Raw genomic sequence first — 24,660 nt, 5'->3', positions numbered from 1 at the left:
TTTCTTCTTTTCTACAGTATAGCACTATTTGTAAAGCTATTACTGTCCTTTTAGTAGCATTTACAGTACCATTTATGCTTTCATTATTTCTTTTTATCTTAATACTATTATTAATGTAAAGTTGACTATTAACATGTTATATCTGTAGCTTTGGCAACAATGACTTTTCAGTGATCATTCATTCATGACAATAAAGCATAATTTAATTTGATTTGATTTGATTTGATTTGAGAGAGAGAGCGAGAGAGAGAGAGAGTGAGAGACGGAAAAAGGGAGAGAAAGAGAGAGAGATGTACTGTAGGGGACAGAGAGGGAGCTAGATAAGGGAGAGAGAGAACATTTCTCCTCCATCACCAAATGATCTGCATTCTCTCCTACGGTGACTTGCAGTGAATGAGCAAGGAGAAGGACAGTGCTGAATTAGCACACAGGCCCCCATACAGACACAATCGGTCAGCACACAAGCCCCCATACAGACACAATTGGTCAGCATTGGCAAGAATTGTGATTAAAATGCCTTTTCAGGAGAGCTGGTCCCAGTTTCATGCGTCAGGTCATTTAAGTCACGTCAATTCCCATCACTTTTTGGCAATAGAGCCTTATCTAGATGTTTGGGCAACTGTTGTGTCCACTGTTGTAGCCACAATTTCATCAACATTATGTGATGATGTCATTCCAGGTGACATAAGACACAGATATCCAGTTCACCAAGCAACTGTCATTAGCATCCTTACAATGGCAGTATCTGAACAACAGAGCCTTATCAACATGTTTGCTGACAACAAGAACACCGGTGCAGGCATGCAAATGAGCCTGGCATAATCAACACATCCTGATGGGCCAGAAAAACAGCAAGAGTTTACAAAAGGATAACATAACATGATTACATGTACACACTATAGACCGTATACACACACATACTGTACACACACATACTGTACACACACACACACACACACACACACACACACACACACACACACACACACACACACCGTTGACCTGTCCATCCTTGCCACACCAACACATAAACCACAAAGATCCATATGATGGATAATAGTTACTTCATACTTCATACCTTACACTCATACTCCCATACTCATTGGAGCCCTGTGCTCATTTGTCTCTCTCAGTTTCTCTTTCCCCCTACAGTGCAGTTCCTAACATTCCCAGATGGTACATGACTCATGAATACAAACACACACACGCACACACACACACACACACACACACACACACACACACACACACACACACACACAGACAAGAGTTCAGAAACATGTACACGATCGCTTTAGAACGGAGAGCTATTTTCTTCATTTACACTGCCTTTGATTGAATATGAGAGTGCAGTAAGAGATAAAGTAAAGTTTACAGTGAATGTGCGGTGTGGTTAAAGGACAGTCAGTGAATGTGTGGTGTGGTTAAAGGACCGTCAGTGAATGTGTGGTGTGGTTAAAGGACAGTCACACAAGGCTCTGTCGTTACATTACCAACACACACACACAATCGCACAGCCATCATGGCGTCTGCTAATGGCTAACCTTCTGCAGCCAATGTCATGACAACAACTTACAAGTCACTTATACACTTATACACTCATGACACACAGACACACAGTCATACACACACACACACACACACAGAGACACACACACACACACACACACACACACACACAGACACACACACACAGACACACAGACACACACACATATGCACACACACAGCAGGGCAATTACAGGAAGCTTGGCCTGACCCAGAACAATGAGCAAGGAATCCTTTTGGCCCCTACAGACCTCACTACAGTACAAAAGGCAGAGACACACATACACACACATAAAAGAGGGACAAAAAGACAAAGTGAGACACAGGCTGAATCGCCCTGCTCTTTCTTAGACACACACACACACACACACACATACATACACGCACGCACACACGGACACGCTGTGTCTCCTCTGCAGGGGTGGAGCTGGATGGTGCCCAGGTGGGGGAGGCATCATGAGGGGGCTCAGAGGGAGGTGGGTGGGGTGGGGGTCTGCAGGTGGGGGCCTGCTGGGAGTGGAGAGGCAGACAGACCCGGAGCCACAGACAGAACGAGGCCCACTGCTGCTGTCACACTAATTGGCTGGGTTAACGGATCACCAAGAAAACCAGGGCACTGAGAGAGACGGAGCGAGACAGAGAGAGAGAGAGAGAGAGAGAGAGAGAGAGAGAGAGAGAGAGAGAGGGACAGGCAGACAGGAAGCGAGGGAGGGAGAAAAATGCTAGTGCCAATACAGTGAGAAATTCACTCACACATGGCAAGCAAGAGGCACCCAGAATGCCTGCTACACACTGCACTGCGACGCACACATGCAAACAAACACACACAGATGCAGACACAAATAACCTCAAAGGTGTCTAATCTTCTGTGTGTATGTTTGTGTTTGTGTGTGTGTGTGTGTGTGTGTGTGTGTGTGTGAGTGGGCATACATCAGTGTCTGTCTGTGTGTGTGTGTGTGTGAGAGGGAGAGAGAAAGAGTGTTTGTGTGCATGCTATGAAGCAGCTCTGACGCAAAGCAGTGACAACAAACAAAAGATCCACCCTGTTGCCATGGCACTCGAGCCAAAATGCAGCTGATGTCAAGGATTGATTGCCTACTTCTCTCCCTCCCTCCCTCCCTCCCAACACTCTCTCACTACTCAATCTCTCTCTCTCTCTCTCTCTCTCTCTCTCCATCTCAACTTGCCTTGTGTTTGCCTTCCTCTCTCTCTCACTCAGATGCTCCTTCAAACCAAACAGCATCTCCAGACTACCCAAACCTCAGTGGAAAAGGAAAAAGGCTTTTCTCCTTATGAAAGTCAATTTACTGTGTGTGAAGCCATTAGGATCATTCATGTTTGTATTTCATCAGAGGTAGTGGAAAACCCATTACATTCGCATCCTTCACACTTACTAATATAAAGCGGGTCCCCACACACAAATCACTCATTTTCTGTTTATTATTCTCTTTCTCTGCATAACACACACACACACACACACAGAGGAAAAACAGAGGTTTTCTTGCCAGGACACACATGCTGCAGCACTGTGGAGGGTCCAATGCGAGCAGCCCTGCGCAATAAGAGGGCTTTCACAGACCGAGCCAATCAGGAGCGCTGGGAGCTGCTGCTGTTTCTGCAGGCCTTTCTTCCTGCCGTAATCCCCCGACTCCCCGGAGAGCGGGCAGAGAGACCAGAGACGCCGGAGCAGAGAGGGACCTGGTGACAAGCCAATGCTCACATGACCCGCCGCGACCCAATGAGCAGTCAGCATCTGATGCTCTTGTGTCCATTGTGCTTTACACCCCACAAGGCCCCTGGGGGACCGCAGCGGTCAGGTGCATGTCCGCCAGGGATGACCTCATCTGTGATGCAGGAAGAGGTGTGTGTGTGTCTGTGAATGTGTGTGTGCATGAGTGCATACTGTATGTGTCTTAGTGCATTCTTGAAGCTCTCCTTACCTCAACATCATTTCTCTATGACAGAGGTTTTCCACTGGGAGCTGTGTGTGTGTGTGTGTGTGTGTGTGTGTGTGTGTTTGTGTGCGTGTGTGTGTGCATATGTTGTGTTCCTGCTTGGGGGCCCCTCACCACTTACCTCCTTACCTCTTTGCATACCTCACAGCATCCCGCCCCTTTCCCCCCCCCCCCTCTTCCAGCCTACGTCATTCCCCACCTCCAGCAGCTGTCTGCCCAGCAACTCCTCCAGTCGCCGCATCAAATCAAAAATCACTGCTCCAGCTCCAGCTCCAGCTCCAGCTCAGCCACCCGGCAGCACCGCACAAGGGTGCGCTGATTATCCCGCGGCCGTAACTGCCAGCGATTTAGCAGCAGGGAGGCAGAAGGCTGGACGTGCATGCAGACCGCTCCTGCCACTCGCCCAGAAATGCGCTCTGGAGGAGGCCACTCGACTGGTGCTGCCATTATCCTCACCGCGCTTTTCATTAGTGAGAGGAGTGGGGGGGAATTTTGAAGAGAGAAACAAGGAGATTGGGTTGAGGGAAGAAGTGGAGGAAAATAAAGGAAAAAGAGGATATCAAAAATGCTACAGAGGCCATGACCATTGCCATGCATCAGGGTCTGCAGGAGACTCTCTTTCTTTCTTTCTTTCTTTCTTTCTCTCTCTCTCTCTGTCTCTCTGTGGTGTGTGTGTGTGTGTATGTTACATGTCTTATGTAGCTACTGTGTGTTGCCAGTTTAAAAGCCACTATCAGAGTAATGCTTTGATCATCTCTCACCACCAAAAGCCCCCGGGCTTGCATCTCACTATCTTAAACCCACACACACACACAAACACACACACACACACACACAAATGCACAGAAAACCTCATTCTGAATACTGCCTTTAAGGGACCCCAGCATCTCTTTAAAGAATCACATACACACACAAACACACACTCACACACATACAGAGACACACATACTCCAGTAAAAACACTTGGCCTTGAAGGAGCTCAATGTCTTTGTCAGTGTCTTTTCACATGAAATGAAGGTGCTGCTACTCACACAGGCACTCATACACACAAAGGCATCAGCATTAAAGACACCCTAAAGTGCTCTTGAGGATGAGACAGAAAAGGCCTGGATGAAAGGGGAAAGGAAAACAGTGCAGGAGAGACCGAGAGAGTGGGAGGGAGGGACAGAGATAGACATACGACCAAAATGAGAGGCATTGACCATCAGGGACATTAGCTGATGTCGCAATGTAATGTCATAATGATCTGGTGGATGAACAGGCAGAAGGCCATTACATACTGCATACTGCCTTGCAGTGATAACTACAGTGCAGGTGAAATACATAATAAATATAACTATACAATAATAATATAGAATATATATAATAATATAATAATCATTTTTACAACATTAACAATTCTAATGTTGTTTTGCCATAAAGCTCAATACAAACACTATCAATGACACTAAATAGTTTGGTAACACTCCATAATAAGGTGCCATAATAAATAGCAAACTAGTAATTACCTAACCCTTTGTTAATATTTGTTAATTGTTACTAAAATATCTATTTGGCACAAGTTAATAGTTTTTTCATCATTAATTAAATATTAGTTGTTTGCATAAAATCTGTATGTTAATGTTTTAACAAATCTATTAACTAATATTGTATTAATATTTGTTCATAGTTAACTAAATGTATTTTTTGCACTAATTAACAGTTATTTCTATTTCTTAAGTTATCATTTAAATGTTAAATGTTTATTTACAAAATATATATTAATATAAAGTTGATGACATATTATTATTTATCTAGCTTTTCTGATTAGCTTTGTGGAGAATTTATGGTTTATGGCTTTATTATCTTGTGGGGTGTATAAGGCATAATTTAAATGATGTAAGAAATAACTGTTAATTAGTGCCAAAAAGACATTTAGTTAACTATTAACACATATTAATACAATATTAGTTATTAGTATTAATAATAATAATAAATATAAATAAATAATTAATAATAATAATAATAAATAATACATAATATTAGTAACAAATATTTAATTGATGATGAAAAAACTATTAACTTGTGCCAAATAGATACAGTATGTTACTAACAATTAACAAAGGGTTACGTAAGTTTGCTATTTATTATGGCACCTTATTATGGAGTGTTACCAATAGTTTTGAAGTTCCGGACGAGCCCTCAGGATGTTTGATAGCCATCACTCCGCCCAGTTCTGCTTTAAACCATCCTTACCGGTCTACTATGTCACACAGTGTTGTTGCAAAGCATTCCATTCTCCTTCATTTCACCTGTAGCGTGCAGGTCAAATGACCCCTTATCCATAAGGGTAATCAGTGGACATTGATCACATGCAATCTCTACTATAGGCAATGTCTGCTATAGTGCTACGGCCAGCTACCAATCTAGTACTCTTATGGGTAAACTAGTCAAATACATCCTAATTGAAATGTTAATAAACATTGATATTTAGTGAATGACCCTTTGGCTGTTTCCAAGCATTTAAGATGTTTAAGCATAGAACAGACAAGATTCTTAGTCATGCCCCAGGTCTTCTGGTTCATTTATACTACAAATGAATGCACAGTAACACTCAACCATAAAATTGAAAACAAAAATTAAGCTCAAAAAACAAAGAAAATCGTGGATTGATTTGTGAATCTGTTTTCAACAAAACTGCCTGCTGCATATAAAACATTAAAAATTGAGAACCTCTTGCCAATAAGCCTTTTAAAAACTGTAAACTACAATGAATGTGGAGCCACACAGCTCAGAAAGGGAAAAAAAATCCCACAATTGTGGAAATGAGTTAAACATTAGTTAAAACTTCTTCCACTGTTTCAGGCATCAAGACAAACATTGCACCTGTTCAAACCCAGTGGAGCATCTGGTCTGAGCCATAGGATGAGCTGCAGAGCCCAACTATTGAGGACTCGGCGAGGTAGCTTCCCGGTAAATACCGCTGAGATGATGACCATTGTCATGGAAACATTCTACCTCTTTTTTCACAGCACTGACTGCAGTGGTGGGCGATTGGCCAGATATTCCATCTGAGGCCCAGTGATTACTGTTTGTGGGGGGGGGGGGTTGCCAGGTACCTTGCGGAGCAGGAGATTAGATTAACGGTGTCTGCACCTCTCTGACCCTGACATTTAGCGTCCAGCCACATTTTGCCCGACGGACGCCGACACGCATAAAGCAGCTGGCCAATTGGGTTAGCTGGCACCTAATGAAATGGAGACGCATTACCTGCCTGAAGGGAGCAAGGGAAGATGACTTTCCAGAAAAAAGTTCCACCAGCCCAGTCGGACCAGACAGCCCTTTTCAAATTAAGTGAGTGCTTTATACACAGGTTATGATTTAGATATGGTCGGATGCAATTCCAGTCAGACTTAAAGCACACAACTTGACTGTTTATTCAATACATCTTAAATGCAACTGGGAGGTTTACAGAATGCTTGACATAACAATATGTGGTCAATTGTACCTACTCAGTACATACACAGGAGACCCTGTCGAGTCATTCTGAGGACTGCTTAACGGTAGAGGAACTGTTAATTCCTTCCCAATTTTACTGAACCAATAATGAGCTTTTTTTCCTGCGAGCTGCAGACATTCTCTCCTGCTCTCACACAGAGACAGACAGACACCAAGTCTCAGTGGAGCTGAGGGAAGCTGGCCTCTGGCCCGACTGAAATCGAATCATGGCTCTAAAACTCGTTAAGTGATGAAAAAGCGGTGGTAATTTCAGGAAGGTGGTAGGAGGCGCCCTGTAATTAAAAGCTCTGCTCGTCTCTCCACCGCAGCGAGAACATAACTAAATGGAATTCATAAAATATGAGGCAATGAATATAGATGTCAAGAAAATGAAACCTTTCAATTTATGTTTTTATTTCCATATCAGAGTCAAAAGCTAAAAAAATATTTTTCACTACTTAAGTCATAATCAAGATAACTATGTGTTTGTGTTTGTGTATGTGTGTGTGTGTGTGTGTGAGTGTGTGTGTGTGTGCGAGACAGAGTATGTGCAATTTTTGCCATGGGGATGTGATGAATATGCTGATGTTACATGATGAATATGTCTGTGTGTGTGTGTGTGTGTGTGTGTGTGTGTGTGTGTGTGTGTGTGTGTGTGTGTGTGTGTGTGTGTGACAAGGACTCATGTGATCAGTGAGGAGAGGTGTGTGACATGATTATCATTATAAGGTCTGTGTAAGAGCGAGCGACACGAGTATAATGATAATAGAGATTAGTGTGAGTGTGTTGGAAGTGTGCACATGAAGAGAGTGCTGCTCCTCTCTTGTGCTCGTTGTTTACCCCCCCCCCCCCCCCCCCCCCCCCATCAGGAACAGAGTGACTGTAGGCACAGATGGTGGCCATTGGCAGCATTTGGCAGGACTGCGTCTGTGAGTTTCACCAGCGCCCCCATGCCCCCCGATACCGAGGGTGGCCAGGGTGTCCAGGGGTCCTGCTGGGGGAAAAGCCTGCCAAGGGCAGTCAAACCAAATGCACATCTCCTGTGTGTGTATGGAGTGTGTGTAGTGTGGAGTACATGTGCATACACTTTAGTAAATGTGCATACTTGTCTTAGTGTCAACAATATCTGTATTTGAGATTAGATTAAGTATGTGTAACATGGGTGTCTCTGTGTATCTATGTGTGTGTGTGTGTGTGTGTGTGTGTGTGTGTGTGTGTGTGTGTGTATTTATACTGTTTGTGAATGATAGATGACAGAGAATTGCATTGCAAACATTTGTTCGCAAGAAAGATGTGCACTTCTGAGTTTAATGCACCAATTTAAGTTTCATTTCACAGCTGGATACACCCCTGGAAATAGGAAGTAAATGAAGGGTCCCCAGCCTGGTGTCAGCTAGGCTAGATAAAAAGAGGAGGCACAGTGTGCGGTTGTTTACGCTCAATTCACAGATCTAGTAGGCCTACACAGGCCTGTGAGAGCACTCTTTAGGAACAGTAGAGAAAAAGGCTTGGCTCATGAAAATTCAGTGTCTCTCATGAAGGCCATCTGATCTTGAGCCTGGGTGCACATGCACCCTGACCGTAATCACAAAGAGCCAGGCTCTCCAGTGAACTTACATACAAGTCATCACATAACAAGTGTGTATTAATGCATTAGAATCTCTCTCTCTCTGCCTCTATGTGTGTGTGTGTGTCTGTGTGAGTGTGTGTGTGTGTGTGTGTGAGAGAGAGAGAGAGAGAAAGAGAGAGAGAGAAAGAGAATAGAGAGTGTACACAGAGTGAATGCAAGCCGAGTGTTGAGCATTAATGGCTCAGCAGTGTTTGAGTGTATTCTGCAGGCCTGTCTCACATTTTCAAACACACTGTGCACTGAATAATGATCTCAGGCTCAAATGACCTCCAGAGCCAACAGCTGACAAAACAGCACACCATCCACCCACAGTAGGGTGGTTCACAATATACAGTAATGGTATAAGTAAAAGTTTTCCCAATTTTGCCAGATCGCATTTTGCCTTCTTGTTCCTATTGACATTTTGAACATCTGTACCAAAAATTGAGCCAATAGGAGGCCAGTAAAGGGTGGCACACTTTTTCAAAATTGCTCAACCTAAGAATGCATAACTTTCGCAGGAACCAGAAACTTGAACAAAATAAAAGATAAGTATGGTCATTAATAATCTCTCCCTGTATACTTATACTAAATGAGTAAGAACATTAGAACAGTTCAAACACTATTCGCTGTATGATGACTTTGTTATTTTTGATACTTTATCTCTGTGTCCTTGCAGACGGAGCAAACATTGCTTTTGGTTTTCGTTTCGCACAGATTGTTGACAGCATTTAATAAGGTAAATGCCTCTCTCTGCGCTGTCGTTGATGACCTTCAAGGAATTAACTTTTTGACGCAGTTTCTCATCTATGAGAATGGACCTCACATCATCAGGGTTACTTCTGCCATCCATTTGGCCTTCAGTAAGAACTTCAAAGAAGTGGATTGAGCAGCAAGTGACGAGGCCAGAGATGGTAGTACTGCTCTTGTGGAAGAAAGACTTGGCATCAAGTTTTTGAGCATCTTCCCAGGGCGCCTTTCAAGATTTTTCAGCATTGTCTCCTTTTCTTCAGCATCAACACAACAACAACAACAACATGTTACATTTATTTAACGCTTTTCTCAACGCTCAAAGCGCTTCACAGGGAAGGGGGGACCTCACTAACCACCACCAATGGTAGTGATCTGAGCATCAAAAAATGCCAGGGCAACGAGTTCTTCTGACGGGTACCACAAATGTCGTCCAATGCTCTTCAATGCAGCATCTGCAATGGTTTTATTCGGATACCAATACATCATGTATTGTCTGTGTGTCAATATTGTGAAAAAGTGTGCCACCCCTAAATGTGCAGCAATTGACTCCATTTTTGGTACAGATGCTTACAATGGCAATTGGAACAAGACAAAACGCGATCTGGCAAAATTTGGTGAAAATTAATTTTGTGAACCACCCTAACCCACAGCACCGTCACCCTCAGCACACAACGCACTCTCAAATATCACACAAACAAACAGAACGCCCAACAAAACATACACGAGCCACTGTGCACAGACTCACAAAGACAAACGGAACGAATGCTGCTGACGTGTGTGAGCTTCCCATGATGCACTGCTAGGAGTGTTAGTGTGTGTGCGTGTGTGATGATGGTGCCATTTTGTGTTTACATCAGTGAGACTGTGAGATAGCAGGTAAGTAATACACTGCACACTCACAGCTAGAGATGCATGCAGTCATACAGATGCCAAACCCAAACAAAGAGACTCACAGACGCAATGATGACAAGTTACACGTCAGAGAGAGAGAGAGAGAGAGAGAGAGAGAAAGAGAGAGAGAGAGAGAGAGAGAGAGAGAGAAAGGGAGGGAGAATAAGGAAGGCTCTATCAGTGCGCCACTCGATATGCTGTCAGAGATGGTCTCCATGGTAACGGGCCAGGAACAGCACATGTTCGTGAACTGAATAGCTCCATACCTCACAAACATCACAACACATACACATACACACACAGACACACGCACACACACATGCACACTCCTCATGGTAATTTGTCTCTAGAGGACACTACAAGAGACTCCACGGCCCTGTCAATCAGTCCAGTGCCTAAGGTTAAAACGCTGCTAAAATCACCAGGGACTAATCACAACACTGCTGTCAGCAAAGGGCCCCATTACACAAACAATCAACAATCACACACGCACACACATACACAATTGTTAACTGTTGCCATCTACAACCTTTATTTGGCATGGCAGAGTCCGACAGCATCCTAGTAAATCTTGAATGGTAGTAAACATTTACAACAAAACCAACAAACTCACAAACGCACTCACAAATGCGTGTAAGCAGTTGAAACAGAAAATATCTGCGTCACACCTCATTACAGGTCATTTATTTCTTATATGCAGCAAGCTAGCTCATGACCGCCCCACCCCACCCCCTCCATGTCTGACCCACTCCACCTGCTTCTCCTCCATCCTGCCTGAGGGAGACTGAGTCACCGGCGGTGGACATGGCTAGCGGGATGGGGCATGGCCAGTGTGCTTGGCGGTGGTGTGCCCGCTGGGGCTGCTGAGGCTGGTCATGCGGCTGTCCCGGGCTGCATTCATTAGTGCTGTGACAGGCCTCATGCATCAGCAGTGGACAGCACCAGCAGTAGGAGAACGCTGCCAAGCCAAGCCCAGTGCACCTCATTTACAAGACACACGTACACACACACACACACACACACGTACACACAGACACACGCACACACACACGCACGGACGCACGCACGCACGCACGCACACACGCACAAACACACACAGGCGCACGCTAAAAGTCTCTCAGTATTCTCCATTCTATCCCTCTTTAGGCTTTTTGCTAGTGTCTTCTCTAACGCACGCACAGACTTCATATTTCTCTCCCCAATTCTTTCTCTCTCTCTTTCTGTCTCTCCTGCTGATGAGAGCTGTAGGCAAGTGGTCTTCAAGAACAACTTTCATCTCCCTGCTTTTATCAGACTCAGAGCATCAGACTCAGTAGGACATTCATCTCCTGTCTTGGACTCTATCTATCTCCACATGAATGTACTGTATTACCGGTAGCCTGGGTGTGTGTGTCTGTGTGCATTGGCCATTCGTCTATGTTTCTACTTTTGTGTTTTTGTTCCGTTGTCTATGTTTTATTAGACAGATACTAGTACTGTGATTGAACAGTACAACACTTACCATAAGAACGAAACTGCATGTTCACTGACAGGCTTGCGATCAAGTGTATTTATAATTCCACTCACACAAAAGGCGTGTTGAGCCGGGCGTGCACCAACAGGCCCAGTTCTGTGGTTAGCGAGCCATTAGCAGTCTGCCATCAAGCACCACTGCTGCCACGGCGACCGCCTCAAACACATTCCCCTGGGCACTGGGATGCTGCTGGAAAGGTCAGCAGTGTTTGACAGAGCACCCCGGGGCCAGGGGTCAGCACGGGTGGCATATGCCACCAGACAGACACACGTCACAGCACAGCACACAGCATATTCGTCTCCACGACAGCACTGCGTACAATTCAATGGATGCAGCTACAGCAAAACCAATGACTGACCGGCAGCTGGACATTGACTTTTCCCTCACTTTCTCTCTTTTACAGGTTACATCATATATGATATTGAGAGAAAAAGGAGTCATTTAAAATACACATCCAAAGGTGCTGAGAGATGAGCCTCACATTAGTGTGTGCGAGTGATGATGTATTACATACAGTAGGCAATGTCTAGCTCATTTTTTGCTATCTGGTTTATTCATGATTAAGTAGGTGTATAATTATAACTGGTGGGCTAGAAAAATTGAACGAGATCTTTTGAAATGATTAAAAACAGAACCATGTCTTTACTCAAATTACCCGGCTGCAAACTGTAACCTCTGCTGTCTGCATGGAAGCTCTCTGAGGGCTGGAAATCTCATGACTGTTTTTTTTCCACTCACACGCTCTCTCTCTCTCTTTCTCTCTCTCGCTCTCTCTCTCTCTCTCTCTCTCTCTCTCTCTCTCTCTCTCTCTCTCTCTCATGGCGGTGAAGGAAGCATTTTTAGCCTATGCCACGCTGGCACAAACTCCCTAAGCAGAACCACACACACACACACACACAAACCCACACACACACACACACACACACACACACACACACACACACACATTACTCACTGCATTTTAGGCCATCCACGCACATTTTACTCCAGAACATGGCTATGAGTGCCCCACTAATGGCCTTAAACTGCAGAATGAAAGGAAAACAGCCTTTTTAATCTTCAGTCAAACAGACCAGGCCACGTGGAGGGGGAGAGGAGAGAGAGAGAGAGAAGGGAAGGAAGGATTGCTGAGAAGTCAAAAAGCCATACGCTTCCGAAAAAAAGTCCATTTGGGAGAGGAGGTAATCCCTAACACGGGGATGAACAGATGCCACAGCACTGGGAGACAGCCCACTGGAAAAGTGTGGCGGCGATGTTAGCAGAACATGCTGTCAGTGAGCGTCCATGTCCCGTCGCCCCTGATGGCTATTCAATCAGATGGAAAGAAGGAGGCGGGGCTGGCCTGCGCAGTCATGTAAAGGTCAGGAAAAATGAGGAGGCAATAAGCCTCGAGTGGCGTGCATCCAACGCCCAGAGAGAGCTGTACAACCTCCACACAGGCGTCCACACAGGGAGTCAGGCAAGCATGCAAGCAAAATGACAGGCCTACGTGTCTCTGAGCAGCTGGGCAGGCAGGTGCCATGTCAAAGTCAACGGGCCTGATGTTTCTGGTCGTCAATGTCATCTATTTATCTGTTCTTTTCCTTGTGTTCCCAAGACCCAAGCCACACAATCAAAGACCAGAACCTCTGAAGTGTAAACCAAACAAAATTACATCTGCTTTGCCAACAAGCACATACACATACTTTTTAAACACATATTTTTTTAATGCATCTTTTATTTTTAGCCAGAGACTAAAAGTATGCTGTCTATTCCCCACAAGCAATCTGCACACTTCTCAGACAGCCAGGAACTTGCGCTGCATTAACTTGCCAATATGTCTTTGGAGGATTAGGCAGTGGATGTCCATGAAATTTTCACATAACTCCTCTGAATTTCATTAGGGCCCGAGTGATATTAAAAGGCCATTACGGTCCGCTCGGCTGGCCTCCTGTCCCTGACATCACATTAGACTATTACGCAGTAGAGGAAAGTGCTTTTGAATGGCTGGCGAGTGGCGGCTGGGTCCAGGGCTGCTCCTGGGGACGGCTGAGCCGGAGCCCAAACATGCAGCGGAAGAGACGCCAGGCTGATACCTCAGACTCCGTGGGCAGCTAGCAGTGTGGTGTGTGTCTCTGTGTGTGTGTTTGGGAGAGTGGTGGTGGTGGGGGGGAGACAGCGGGACACACTCAAACAGCCAATTATCTCCTCTATTTAAACAGTCGATGAGACGCATACACACTCCCACTCCCCTAAATATAAACAAAGGCACACACACATACAGACTAATCAATTCAATTGATCAGAACAACACATACCCAGGCTATAAGGGTGTGTTTGTGTGGTCTGAATTAATTTACTGTAATTTGTACTAGGACAAATGTATCACACTGTTTAGTGGCTTTTACCAGAGCTGGGCTTTTGGGTAATCTGAAATGTAACTATTAAACAGGCACATTATCTGTGATATAATAATAATAATAATAATAATAATAATAATAATAATAATAATAATAAATACAGCTGCAAGCAGCAATGTGGAGGCCAAGCAGTGCGCTATAGCAGGAATGGAGTTGCCATGGCATGAGCAAGCACTCACAGCAAGTGAAGCGGCCCACGAATTGTCCCGATTACCCACCCCGGGCCTGGCTGCCATAGACTCCAATAGCGGATGTGTAATAATCATAATAGGAAAAGCTAGTAACTCAATGGGTGCCTTCGCAGCTTCCCTACCAACAGCCCCCCACACACACCAGGGACGGATTAAACAGTAATTTGCGCGTGACGTGCGCATGCAGCCAGCGCGTCTCTCTTTGCTGTCTGTGCAGGCTGGTGCACAATTTCACACAATGAAAATGTAGTACATTATGTCATATATTATAACTCAGGCCCACACAGAAATGACTTCCACCAGCTGTTTTTATTATTAGGCTGTAATCTCCCTTTGCTGTCCAAACAGTCTACATAGCATAACAGCAGGGGTTCCCAACCTTTTTCATTAAACGGACCGGAAAAAGTTGTCATATTTCTGACGGACCGGTAGCAGGGACGTTGATAGTATTTTGTGAGAGGTGGTGCTGATCATATTACGGGGGGTTCGGGGTTGTTCCCCCCGGGAAAATGTCGAAATTCTGTCTGTTAAATACACCGTTTTGACACAGGCAGGGCCTGTTTTCTGTCTGACTCAGGTGACGCTGCTTGACACTACCTTGCATGGAGACATATTTCACGTTAACAGTGGAGATTTTTGGAGCAAAACTATAGCGTTTGGTAAATGGAGATGCAGATCATCTCCCTAATTAATTTTGCGCAACAGGCCACATTATGTGCTCACTCCAGCGAGACGAGTGAAATAAATGTAGGCCTACTGTATCTGTCATTGGCATCACCATAGGCTATTTGCTACGATATAAGCTACTGTTAGGTCTACAACAAGTCGCGATTTATTAGGCTATCCAATCACTATGTTGTTTTCATGAACATTGCAGGAATCCACTTCATTCACCTACCCACGAGTGGTTCATTTTGTCAGTTTCACTTTCGCAAACACGCATACACATTGAATGAGCACTCATAGCCTACCACTTCCACCTAATGTTATGCCTCTATATTTTATGAATTAAGAAGTATTTATTGATCAGGAAAACATTTAGTTTATTTTTCTTTCGGTCCGCGGTTCCATAACACCATTCAGTTGTGCCGCAAATTAACAGACAGAAGCACCGGGCATAATCTAGCCTAAATTCATGGCAATTTTTTTTTTTTTTTAATCCGAGGGCCCCCATTGGCTCAGGCCCCCTGTGCATGTGCACACTTGGCACAAGCCATGATCCGTCCCTGCCACACACACACACATATAATTAATGTACTTTTTGTATTATTACTATTTAATTTATTCTTTATATCACTTGAGAACAATATATTTCATTACTGACAAATCCTTTTATGTGTACATGACAATAAACTTGAATTTAAACTTGAACTTGAATAATAATAATACTACTACTACTACTACTAATAATAATAATAATAATAATAATAATAATTTATTATTATTATTATTAATACATTTTATTATTTATAATTTATTATTATTATTATTATTATTATTATTATTATTATTAGTAGTAGTAGTAGTAGTAGTAGTACTATTATTTACCTTGATAGTAAAATAATATAACATTTTAAAATGTATATTCTTAAATGAATATAATTATCAATACACCAAAGTAGATTATAACAAACTGTCCATCTGTTCATTAAAACTACAGGAAATGTCTATCTGTTCAAATAAAAACATTACATTCTAACATTCTAAGTGAAGATTCTAAATTACATCACATAATTTTTTAGAACCTTCACCATTGGCAACCTAACCCAAACATAACTTAGAATCTTCACTTTTCATGAAATATCAATCACAGAAACCTATTGCTCTTCAATATTTGAGACTTTATTCGACATTTTTTGGAAAACTTTCTCGACAAACGCTATGGAACAGGTAAGACATTATTCCAAATGCCACTTTTAACACTTCTTATGGATTTCACCTTTTTTGTATGTTTACAATTGTTTTTAATGTGATATTACTGTAAGCCACTGGAAGATTCATAAGTGTAAAGACAAATCCAGCACTTTTACATGTAACGTTATACCTTTATATTACAGGGCAACAAAGGGCGAGCCACCAGTGCCCCCTATAGTCTTAGAAGGCAGGTTGTACCATCTAGGCGTTTTGAGGATTTTTATCTGGAGAGACAACCCCTCTCTAAGAAAAAAGATCTTCAGACTGGGGAGAAGTTGACCTGGAAGACTGTAGAAGGCTCTGCCTCCAGCTCTTCCCAGAGTCCTCTCCCTATGCCCATTGTTTCTGGAGAGATCCTAAGCTGTGGAGACAATTCTTCGGCTCTGCCTCTGCATTACCCTGGATCCTCACTGCCAGCTAAGGATGGATGTGAGAGCCCCTGCAAGGTCTCTGGACTCACCCTGTCCACTGCTCCAGAGGCTTCTGAGCGTGTGGGTCGCAGGAAGAAACAGGCCAAGCCTTGCCAAGTGGTGCCTTGCAAAGATCAGGCTGAACAAGGCCTGGGAATCTCCAATGGGCCCCTGGTGATCAAGCTGTGCACTCCTGAGCAGAAGACTGGGGCGTCTCTGGCTTCAGTCTGCAAGAGCTCCAGTAAGAGTCACAGAGAACCTCAACTGAGTTCTCAAGCTCTGATGGGCTCCACACCACAGGTAGATACTCTTTTCACATTTCCAATCTTAAATGAAATGTCACAAAGAGATCATCTTGCAACCTTGTATGTACTGTAAAATAACATTTTATTTTGCAACCTGTAGGCTCCTATGCTGAAAAAAGCACCACAGAAAAAGGTGGCACCACAGGGAAACTATCAAAAATCCAACGACCTGAAGCAGAGGCTGGAGATAGCAGCCATACTGCTGGAACTTGCACAGCAAGTCCCTGACTTGGTCCCAGAGGTTGGGTGCACTATCAACTTCCAGCAGCAACTTCAGCTGATAAAGAAATGCAGCTCCAAAGGGAACCAAAAAGGAACCTCTGTGAAGGCACGTGCTCATAAAGAAGTGACCTGTGACCATAATGGATACTGCAAGAAGTACCACTCCACGGAGAAACATGGCCAGAAGAGAAAGTATCTCAGCTCTCTGGACTCTGGCCCAGTGATGGGACCTGAGTGGACAGCAGCTAGGGATAGGGAGGACATGTTCTTTCCCCACTTGGACGATTCCTCTCTCATGGCAGAGGTACAAAAACATTCTGCCACATATAAGTCAGGAAGCTTAAACACAAGCAATCATATTTTTGGTAAAATTATATATTTTAAATTAATTACCAGAACCATAATCAGAACCATAATTAAAGCTCGATTCCATCTATTACAGGCCAAAGAGAGGAAAAGGAGGGAGATGGCTCAGGAGAGCAGCTTGCAGCAAATGGCCGAGCCCGTGGAGGAGAGATACATCAAAAACGCTGCTGTTCTCCCAGACCTCCGGCCGCTGCCGCCTGTGGCCCCCTCCTCGGCCCAGAGCAGCTCCCTTCTCTGCGCAGCCCTGAGTGAGCCACTTCTGATCCACGGCCACTCTGTGGAGGACTACCAGGCCATCTACCATGCGGTGGTGGACCCCATGCTGAAGACCAAGTCTGGGAACGCCCGCCAATACAACCTCGGGATGGGCCGCGCCATCAAGCAGCGCCTGTGGGAGAGGATGTCCTGCCCCACCTTTGTGGAGACAGTGGACGTAGATGGTCGAGTGCACATCACCGAGTCCTTCAGCACCCCCACCCTGAAGTCCTACGCTCCACAGATTGACGTGGACATCAGTGGGGAGCCCCTGCCCGGACAGCCAAAGAGCAAGAGGGCCAGGCGCTGACTTCGTAACATAGTCAGCATTGACCGTCTACTGGTCACTGCCCCTATCGTGTGCCCAGTGCTCCGGGGACTTTTAAAAATAAAAATAAATTTTATACATTTTAAAAATTGCATTAATAAATATATTTAACATTATATTAACTAATACTTCTATTTGTCATCCATTCCCAAAAAAAAGCCATATCATTTTTTATTTTATTTTACACATTAAATTGCACAACTAATATTCAAAATCAATGTTAACAGTCAGCTGACTGTTTGCCCTAGTGTTGCAGTTCAACACTAGGGCAAACCCTCCACAAAAGAAACACTGAAAAATGAGAGAAGACAATGGGCCCAATAGGGGTGTGATTTCTACCACAAGGAGTAACCATGAGGTATCATCAACCTTTACAAGGAAAAAGGCTTTCTCTCCATCATAAACAGATACACGCTTGCTCAAGCGCTCTCTCTGTTGGCTACATTACACTGTCTAAGAGTACTTATTATACTCTAAGAGTATTCATCTTAATACACTGCCAACAAACTTTGTGTTTATATATATATATATATATATATATATATATATATTTACACACACACACACATATATGTTTGTGTATTTATTCTCTAACTCACTCACTCACTCACACAGGGACACATACAAAGAATGGATAGCGCGCACGTGCACACACACACACACACACACACACACACACACACACACCGCACATTTGTTCTCCTTCTCCATGTGTGGCCTCATTATTTTGTTCAGAGCTGGCATCCAAAGCGTAAAACAACTCCCTGTTTATTTTAAATTAATGATGACTACACAATGTACTCTTGTTTCAAACATCTATTTCCAAAACAAGGCACATTGACAAGAATAGGGAAAAAAAACGGAGACATGGGGGTTGGTGTGTGTGTGTGTGTGTGTGTGTGTGTGTGTGTGTGTGTGTGTGTGTGTGTGTGTGTGTGTGTGTGTGTGTGTGTGTTGGAGGTGATGCTACTTTTAAGGAGGTAGGATTGGAGGAGAAATTGAATTAGGGAAGTAATGGATGAGCTCAAGAGAGATGCACAGTACATAAACAGACTAGATGCCTAGACAACACAGAGAAAGAGACACTTCAATCAACTTGGCTGCTCTCCCTCTGTCTCCTGCTTTCTCTGCTCTTGTTCTTGTTCTTCTCTTCCTCCTCGTCTCTCTCTCTCTCTCTCTCTCCCTCTCTCTCCCTCTCTCCTCTTTCTCTTCATCTCTAAGATTCTCACAAATGCAATCGAATAAAAACATGACAGACTGGGTCATCCATGTTTGCTTAACCAGACAGATACACTCTCCATACACCCCTAAGCTTAGGCTGTAGGTCTTAAAGCAGTCTCTCCTAATCGGTTAAGTCGTGTTAGACTGACAACATTTTCCTTTTCGCTGATAGAGACTTCTCTGAAGTCAACAGTGGTTTGAACTGACTGTGAGACAGGAAGTGTTAGCTGCACAGCCCGCTGACGTGGAAGTGGCCGTTTCTAGCTCTGCTGTGCTGATTCTCTTGACTCGACTCCTCCCAGTTCATTTGGAATGAGGCAGGCGTCTAGACACCTTTGGCGCAGCATTGAGATGCTAAACGCTGACCTTCAAATATCATCAGCAGCAGCACTCCCATGGGCCTCAGCCTCTCCCCAAGTAGACAGGGGGAACGGGTTTTGAAGACTCTCTCTCTTTCTCTTTATTTGTGTGTGGCATATGTGGCACATGAATGAAGCCAACACCACATGAAGTCCATCTATTCAATATGTAAATGGCAGGCATGCACGCACGCGCACACACATGCACACACATACACGCGCACATACACACACCACACACACACACACACACACACACACATCACACACACACCAGGCTTGTGCACAATTCAGAATTGAATTGAGAATGACTCCTAAATTCCAATTCAATTCTTGAATTTGAATTGAATTTGAATTAAGGTCAAAAACAGGATGTAGAATTACAATTCGAATTTGAATTAAAGGAAGTAGAATGAAATTCAATGAAATTCGAAGAAATTCATATACATAATTTAAGGGTAGTGTTAAACAATGAAGCCTCACAGTATATGCCAGATATGATAGCATTAAGCACACAACTTGTAACTTAAAACAGTAACAAATTGTATTTCCACACTGTAAAACATAATAGTTTTACTTACTTAAAATGTTCTAGTATGTAGAATTCAGGTTTTGTCTTTTGTTGAGATTACTTGCGTAAAATGAGTGTTACTTCATTTTGAGGTAGAAAAGTGAACAATCAAGTAAACTATACTTGAATTGCTGAAGTTTGTACTACACTGTAAAATTTGTCTGTAATGTCAAGTTGTGCAAACAAATGCTCACTTAGTGTAGTGCACTTACAGTACACATAATTGCTATTTCAACTAACTTGGTCATTACAATTACAAGTAAAGTATACTCTATGTTTATTAAACACAACAGGTGTATTGAATTTGTGCAACTAATGTCAATTAATTGAATTGTGTAATGTCAATTAATTGAATTGTGTAACTAATGTCACAGTTCAGCTAACTGATATGACAAAAATGCATTTCCAGAATACCACAGACCCGGCCTATGTAGGCCGGGTCTGTGGTATTCTGGAAATGCATTTTTGTTAAAGGGATCACATTAATCTTTACTGAAATTCAATCTTAAGTTACAATAACAAAGTGACAGCGACACTAAAGGCTATATATGAAGAGTTCAGATGCAAAACCCTCTAAATCCGTCTGACCACTTTTCTTTTAAATGAGCATTTAAATTCAGGCTCCTATAGGTTTTTGCCTATAAATCGATATTTCAGACCAGGAAGAGAGTGGTATTTAGTGGGTTTAGAAGTTAAATTATTTGATTAGCGTATACTATGTGTGGAGAGCATCCCCTCACCATCTTTATCTCATTTTTGACATAGGTGGCATTTAGAGGCTTTTGCATCTGAACCCTTCATATAGTGTTGTTGTGTAATTGATATGTGATTTATATTGATACATCACCCCATCAATGACTATCCAAAACAGACCAAACCTGTGATTAGAACTAGTTATAGACAGACACAGATCTGTATCTGGAAACCATACAAACAGGTACCCTGTCTCTGCTAAGTTACTGTACTGAAGCTATCTCTGCTAAGTTACTAAGGCTAAATGAGCTTGACTAGGATTTTTATGGGTGCTCTCCTTGCAACTTATGACTACTGGAAGGGTGTTAGTGGCTGTCCATTAAATGGCACTCTCTTCTCTGGTCAGGATATTAATATCAACCCCAATGCCTTCACAACATTATGGATACACTGAAATGCAGAAATCAGGCCAAGTCCTGACTCACTGTGGACATCAAAGATTGAGGTTTCCCTGACCCGCTGGACAAACCCAGGTGTGTGCCACATATTAGTGGTACATAGTGAGGTCTCAACTTCATTGTGTAGTACTTTCAGAGGGTAGTACCCAAAATACAAATGTAACATGTTGCTGATGTTCTACCCACAGCATTAGAGTGTTTTGGATAGTCATCTAATTGATGGTGCGATGCATCCACATAAATTACACACCAACAGTATATATAACCGTTAGTGTCACTGTCACTTTATTGTAATTTAAGATTGAATTTCAGTAAGGATTAATATGTGATATCTTTACGAATATGTGGGCCAGGGAGGTGGCATTCTGGAAATGCACTGTGGGAAATGTAACATCAGTTAGCACACCTTGTGTTTAATACACAATATACTTTACTTGTGATGACCAAGTTAGGTTAAATAGGAATTCTCCTTAGTGTAAGTGTACTACACAAAGTTTGCACAACTTGGAATTCCTATTCCAGATTAGTCTGTAATTTCAAGGCAATTGGTTTTTAAACTAAGGTTAACTAACAGGTTAAGTAAGGTTAACTAACTAACTAACTTCACAGTCAGGGATGGATTACTGCACGGGCCTACCGGGCCCAGGCCCAGGGGCCCAAGGGGTCAGGGGGCCCTGAAGCCAAAGCCTTTGTATGAAATCATTGCCTCAATATCAACAAATCAGGATGTAGGCTATGAATCTGATTGAATTTAGTATTGGCCATCCCCAAAATTCACCAGAATACAGGAAATCACATCAAACAAATTAAACATTTTCTGGGGGAGGACCCCCAACCCCCCCCCCCCCCCCACATAAACGACAATAAGTGGGGGGCCCATAATACATCTGGGCCCAGGGGCCCAAAAGTTCATAATCCGCCCATGTTCACAGTGTAGCAAAACTTAAGCAATTCAAGCATAGTTTACTTGATTTAAATGATCATGTTAACTTTTCCACCTTAACATTAAATTACTCCTTTTAGCCAAGTAATCTCCAAAATCAACATAATCAACAAAAGACAAAAACTGTGTTATACTAACTAAACATTTTAAGTAAGAATACAGTGTGTTATATTATTTCGGAACTGTAGCTATTCAATTTTATAGTGCAAAATAACTTTCCCAAAACTGAATGCATGTGAGATTCAACACATTCTTACTGTTGTGTGATTGTGGAGTTGCTTTGAATTGCCATGAATTTAATTCCACTTCTTGTCATTCCAATTCCAATTCAAATTCAACTTCCTGTGGGGCGGAGCCAATTCAATTCAAATTCCAATTTGTGAATTGAATGGAGATCCATTCTAAAATTCAGAATTTTGCACAAGCCTGACACACACACACACACACACACACACACACACACACACACACACACACACACACAAACACACACACACATAAACACACACACATAAACAAACACAAACTCACTGTGTATAAAACAACAGATTTTGATTTCGATTTTGACATTTCCATCCCTATGTCCTCTGCTTAACACACACACACACACACACACACACACACACACACACACACACATACAGAAAGTAAAGCCAAGGCACAGATCCAAATGACAGGGCAGCCCAAGGACGAGTTTGCTTGTAAGCAAGCAAGCAGCAGCCTCATGAAATCTTTTGCTATCCATATAGCGCTGTCCCCGCACAGAGCAGATGAAGACGGATCGAGTGCTTAGGAAGAATGCCCTGTCACACGCTCTCTCTCTCTCTCTCTCTCTCTCTCTCTCTCTCTCTCTCTCCTCTCTCTCTCTCTCTCTCTCTCTCTCTCTCTCTCTCTCTCTCTCTCTCTCTCTCTCTCTCTCTCTCTCTCTCTCTCTCCCCTCTCTCTCTCTCTCTCACTCAGTCTCTCTCTCTCTCTCTCTGTCTCTGTTGTGTTATGTTGCACTCTTCCACAGAAGCCCACCCGGAGGTCATGCAGTGATAAGGCTTTCCATCAAAATGCTCTCGTTGGCCTTGTCCCAGCTGTGTAATCGGGTCTCTATTTCCAGGTGTGCATAAATAAGCTGCTGTAGGACGTCACCTCTGCGTGGGCGCTCAGTTTCGTACTGACCTCTGGACCTCCTGCTCCCTCAAGTATCAGCAGAGGGCAGCCAGTACCAGTATTAGCCCATGGGCTAAAAATAACCACCGGGTAGAAAGGAGGATGCAACAAGGCTGATACACACTTGCTGACCTTGGATACCCCATCTTGAGTCCCGCACGCACCCAGCAATATACTGCAACAAATCTGTTGACCAATTAGCTCGGGTCCTGTCCAGTCTGAGATGAGTCTACAACACCCACCGAGATGGCAAGCACAAACTAGCCAACCTCATGCTACCACGGATCAGTCAATATAGTCCCAAATGCATCTGGGTAGGCCTATAGAATGTCCTGCTGACCACTGACCACTCACCCAAACAACATTTCCCCACAACATTCCGCACTAGAACAAGTAATTTCATAAAAGCTTTCTAAACAACAGCATGATTATAAGGACTTTATCCATTCCTGTACACTTATATTAGTAATTATTAACTGAATCATGGGCCTCTCCAAACCACACCATGGGAAGACATGCTGTTTGGGCCCTGCTCCTTGTACATTGCGGCTCTATGGTTAATGAGGCTTTGATCTTAATCCCAAAGAGCCAGGTCTAAGAAAACAAATAACCTGCAGTGCACTGCTTTCAATCAAACGTCTGACTGCAGTGTTGCTCAGAAACAAAGTAAGAGTGAGCTTTGCCATTTGGAATGAAGAATTCCAATCGACAAAACAATTTGGGAACATTGCCCATTGCATGAGACGACAAAGTCGATATTCTCTGGAGCTGGCGGTGATTTATAAGATCAGATCAAAGTAATTGATTGCAGAGAGGATGAGTGTAACTGGCCGTTATGCCCCCCTCGTCCACCCCAGGCCTTGGCGGAGACTGAGGATGACAGAATGACATGTAGGCCTCATCAGTGTGCCCAATAGAGAACATTAAGCCACTTTGCCTAACACGCTGCGCTGGGCGCCATCTTAGCATCTTAGCATGCAAATCAATGTGACATAAGCCATATTAATCACACCGCGTCATGCCCAATACCTCTCAGAGGGGGGACTAAGTATTACAAGAGTGTCTGTGTGTGTGTGTGTGTGTGTGTGTGTGTGTGCGTGTGAGTGCTCTAGAGGCAAAAC

General features: G+C 43.4%; 2 protein-coding genes across 3 annotated transcripts in view; one reads left to right on the top strand and one right to left on the bottom strand.

The window, feature by feature from the left end:
* The window catches only part of pde4ba (phosphodiesterase 4B, cAMP-specific a), a 175,036-nt gene that overhangs the window by 71,557 nt on the left and 78,819 nt on the right, over positions 1-24,660 (bottom strand). The gene's annotated exons all lie outside the window — the stretch shown is intronic.
* Positions 16,138-18,252, top strand: LOC121724970. The gene is made up of 4 exons (XM_042111982.1): positions 16,138-16,226; positions 16,394-16,960; positions 17,066-17,491; positions 17,630-18,252. Exons 1-4 carry the CDS (start codon positions 16,218-16,220, stop codon positions 18,116-18,118), a joined length of 1,491 nt encoding a protein of 496 aa, XP_041967916.1. The 5' UTR covers positions 16,138-16,217; the 3' UTR covers positions 18,119-18,252.

Source organism: Alosa sapidissima, chromosome 12 (genome assembly GCF_018492685.1).
Source record: "Alosa sapidissima isolate fAloSap1 chromosome 12, fAloSap1.pri, whole genome shotgun sequence".
Taxonomy (NCBI): Eukaryota; Metazoa; Chordata; class Actinopteri; order Clupeiformes; family Clupeidae; genus Alosa; species Alosa sapidissima.
Note: the sequence above shows the minus strand (reverse complement) of the source record. Positions and strands in the feature narration are given on the sequence as shown.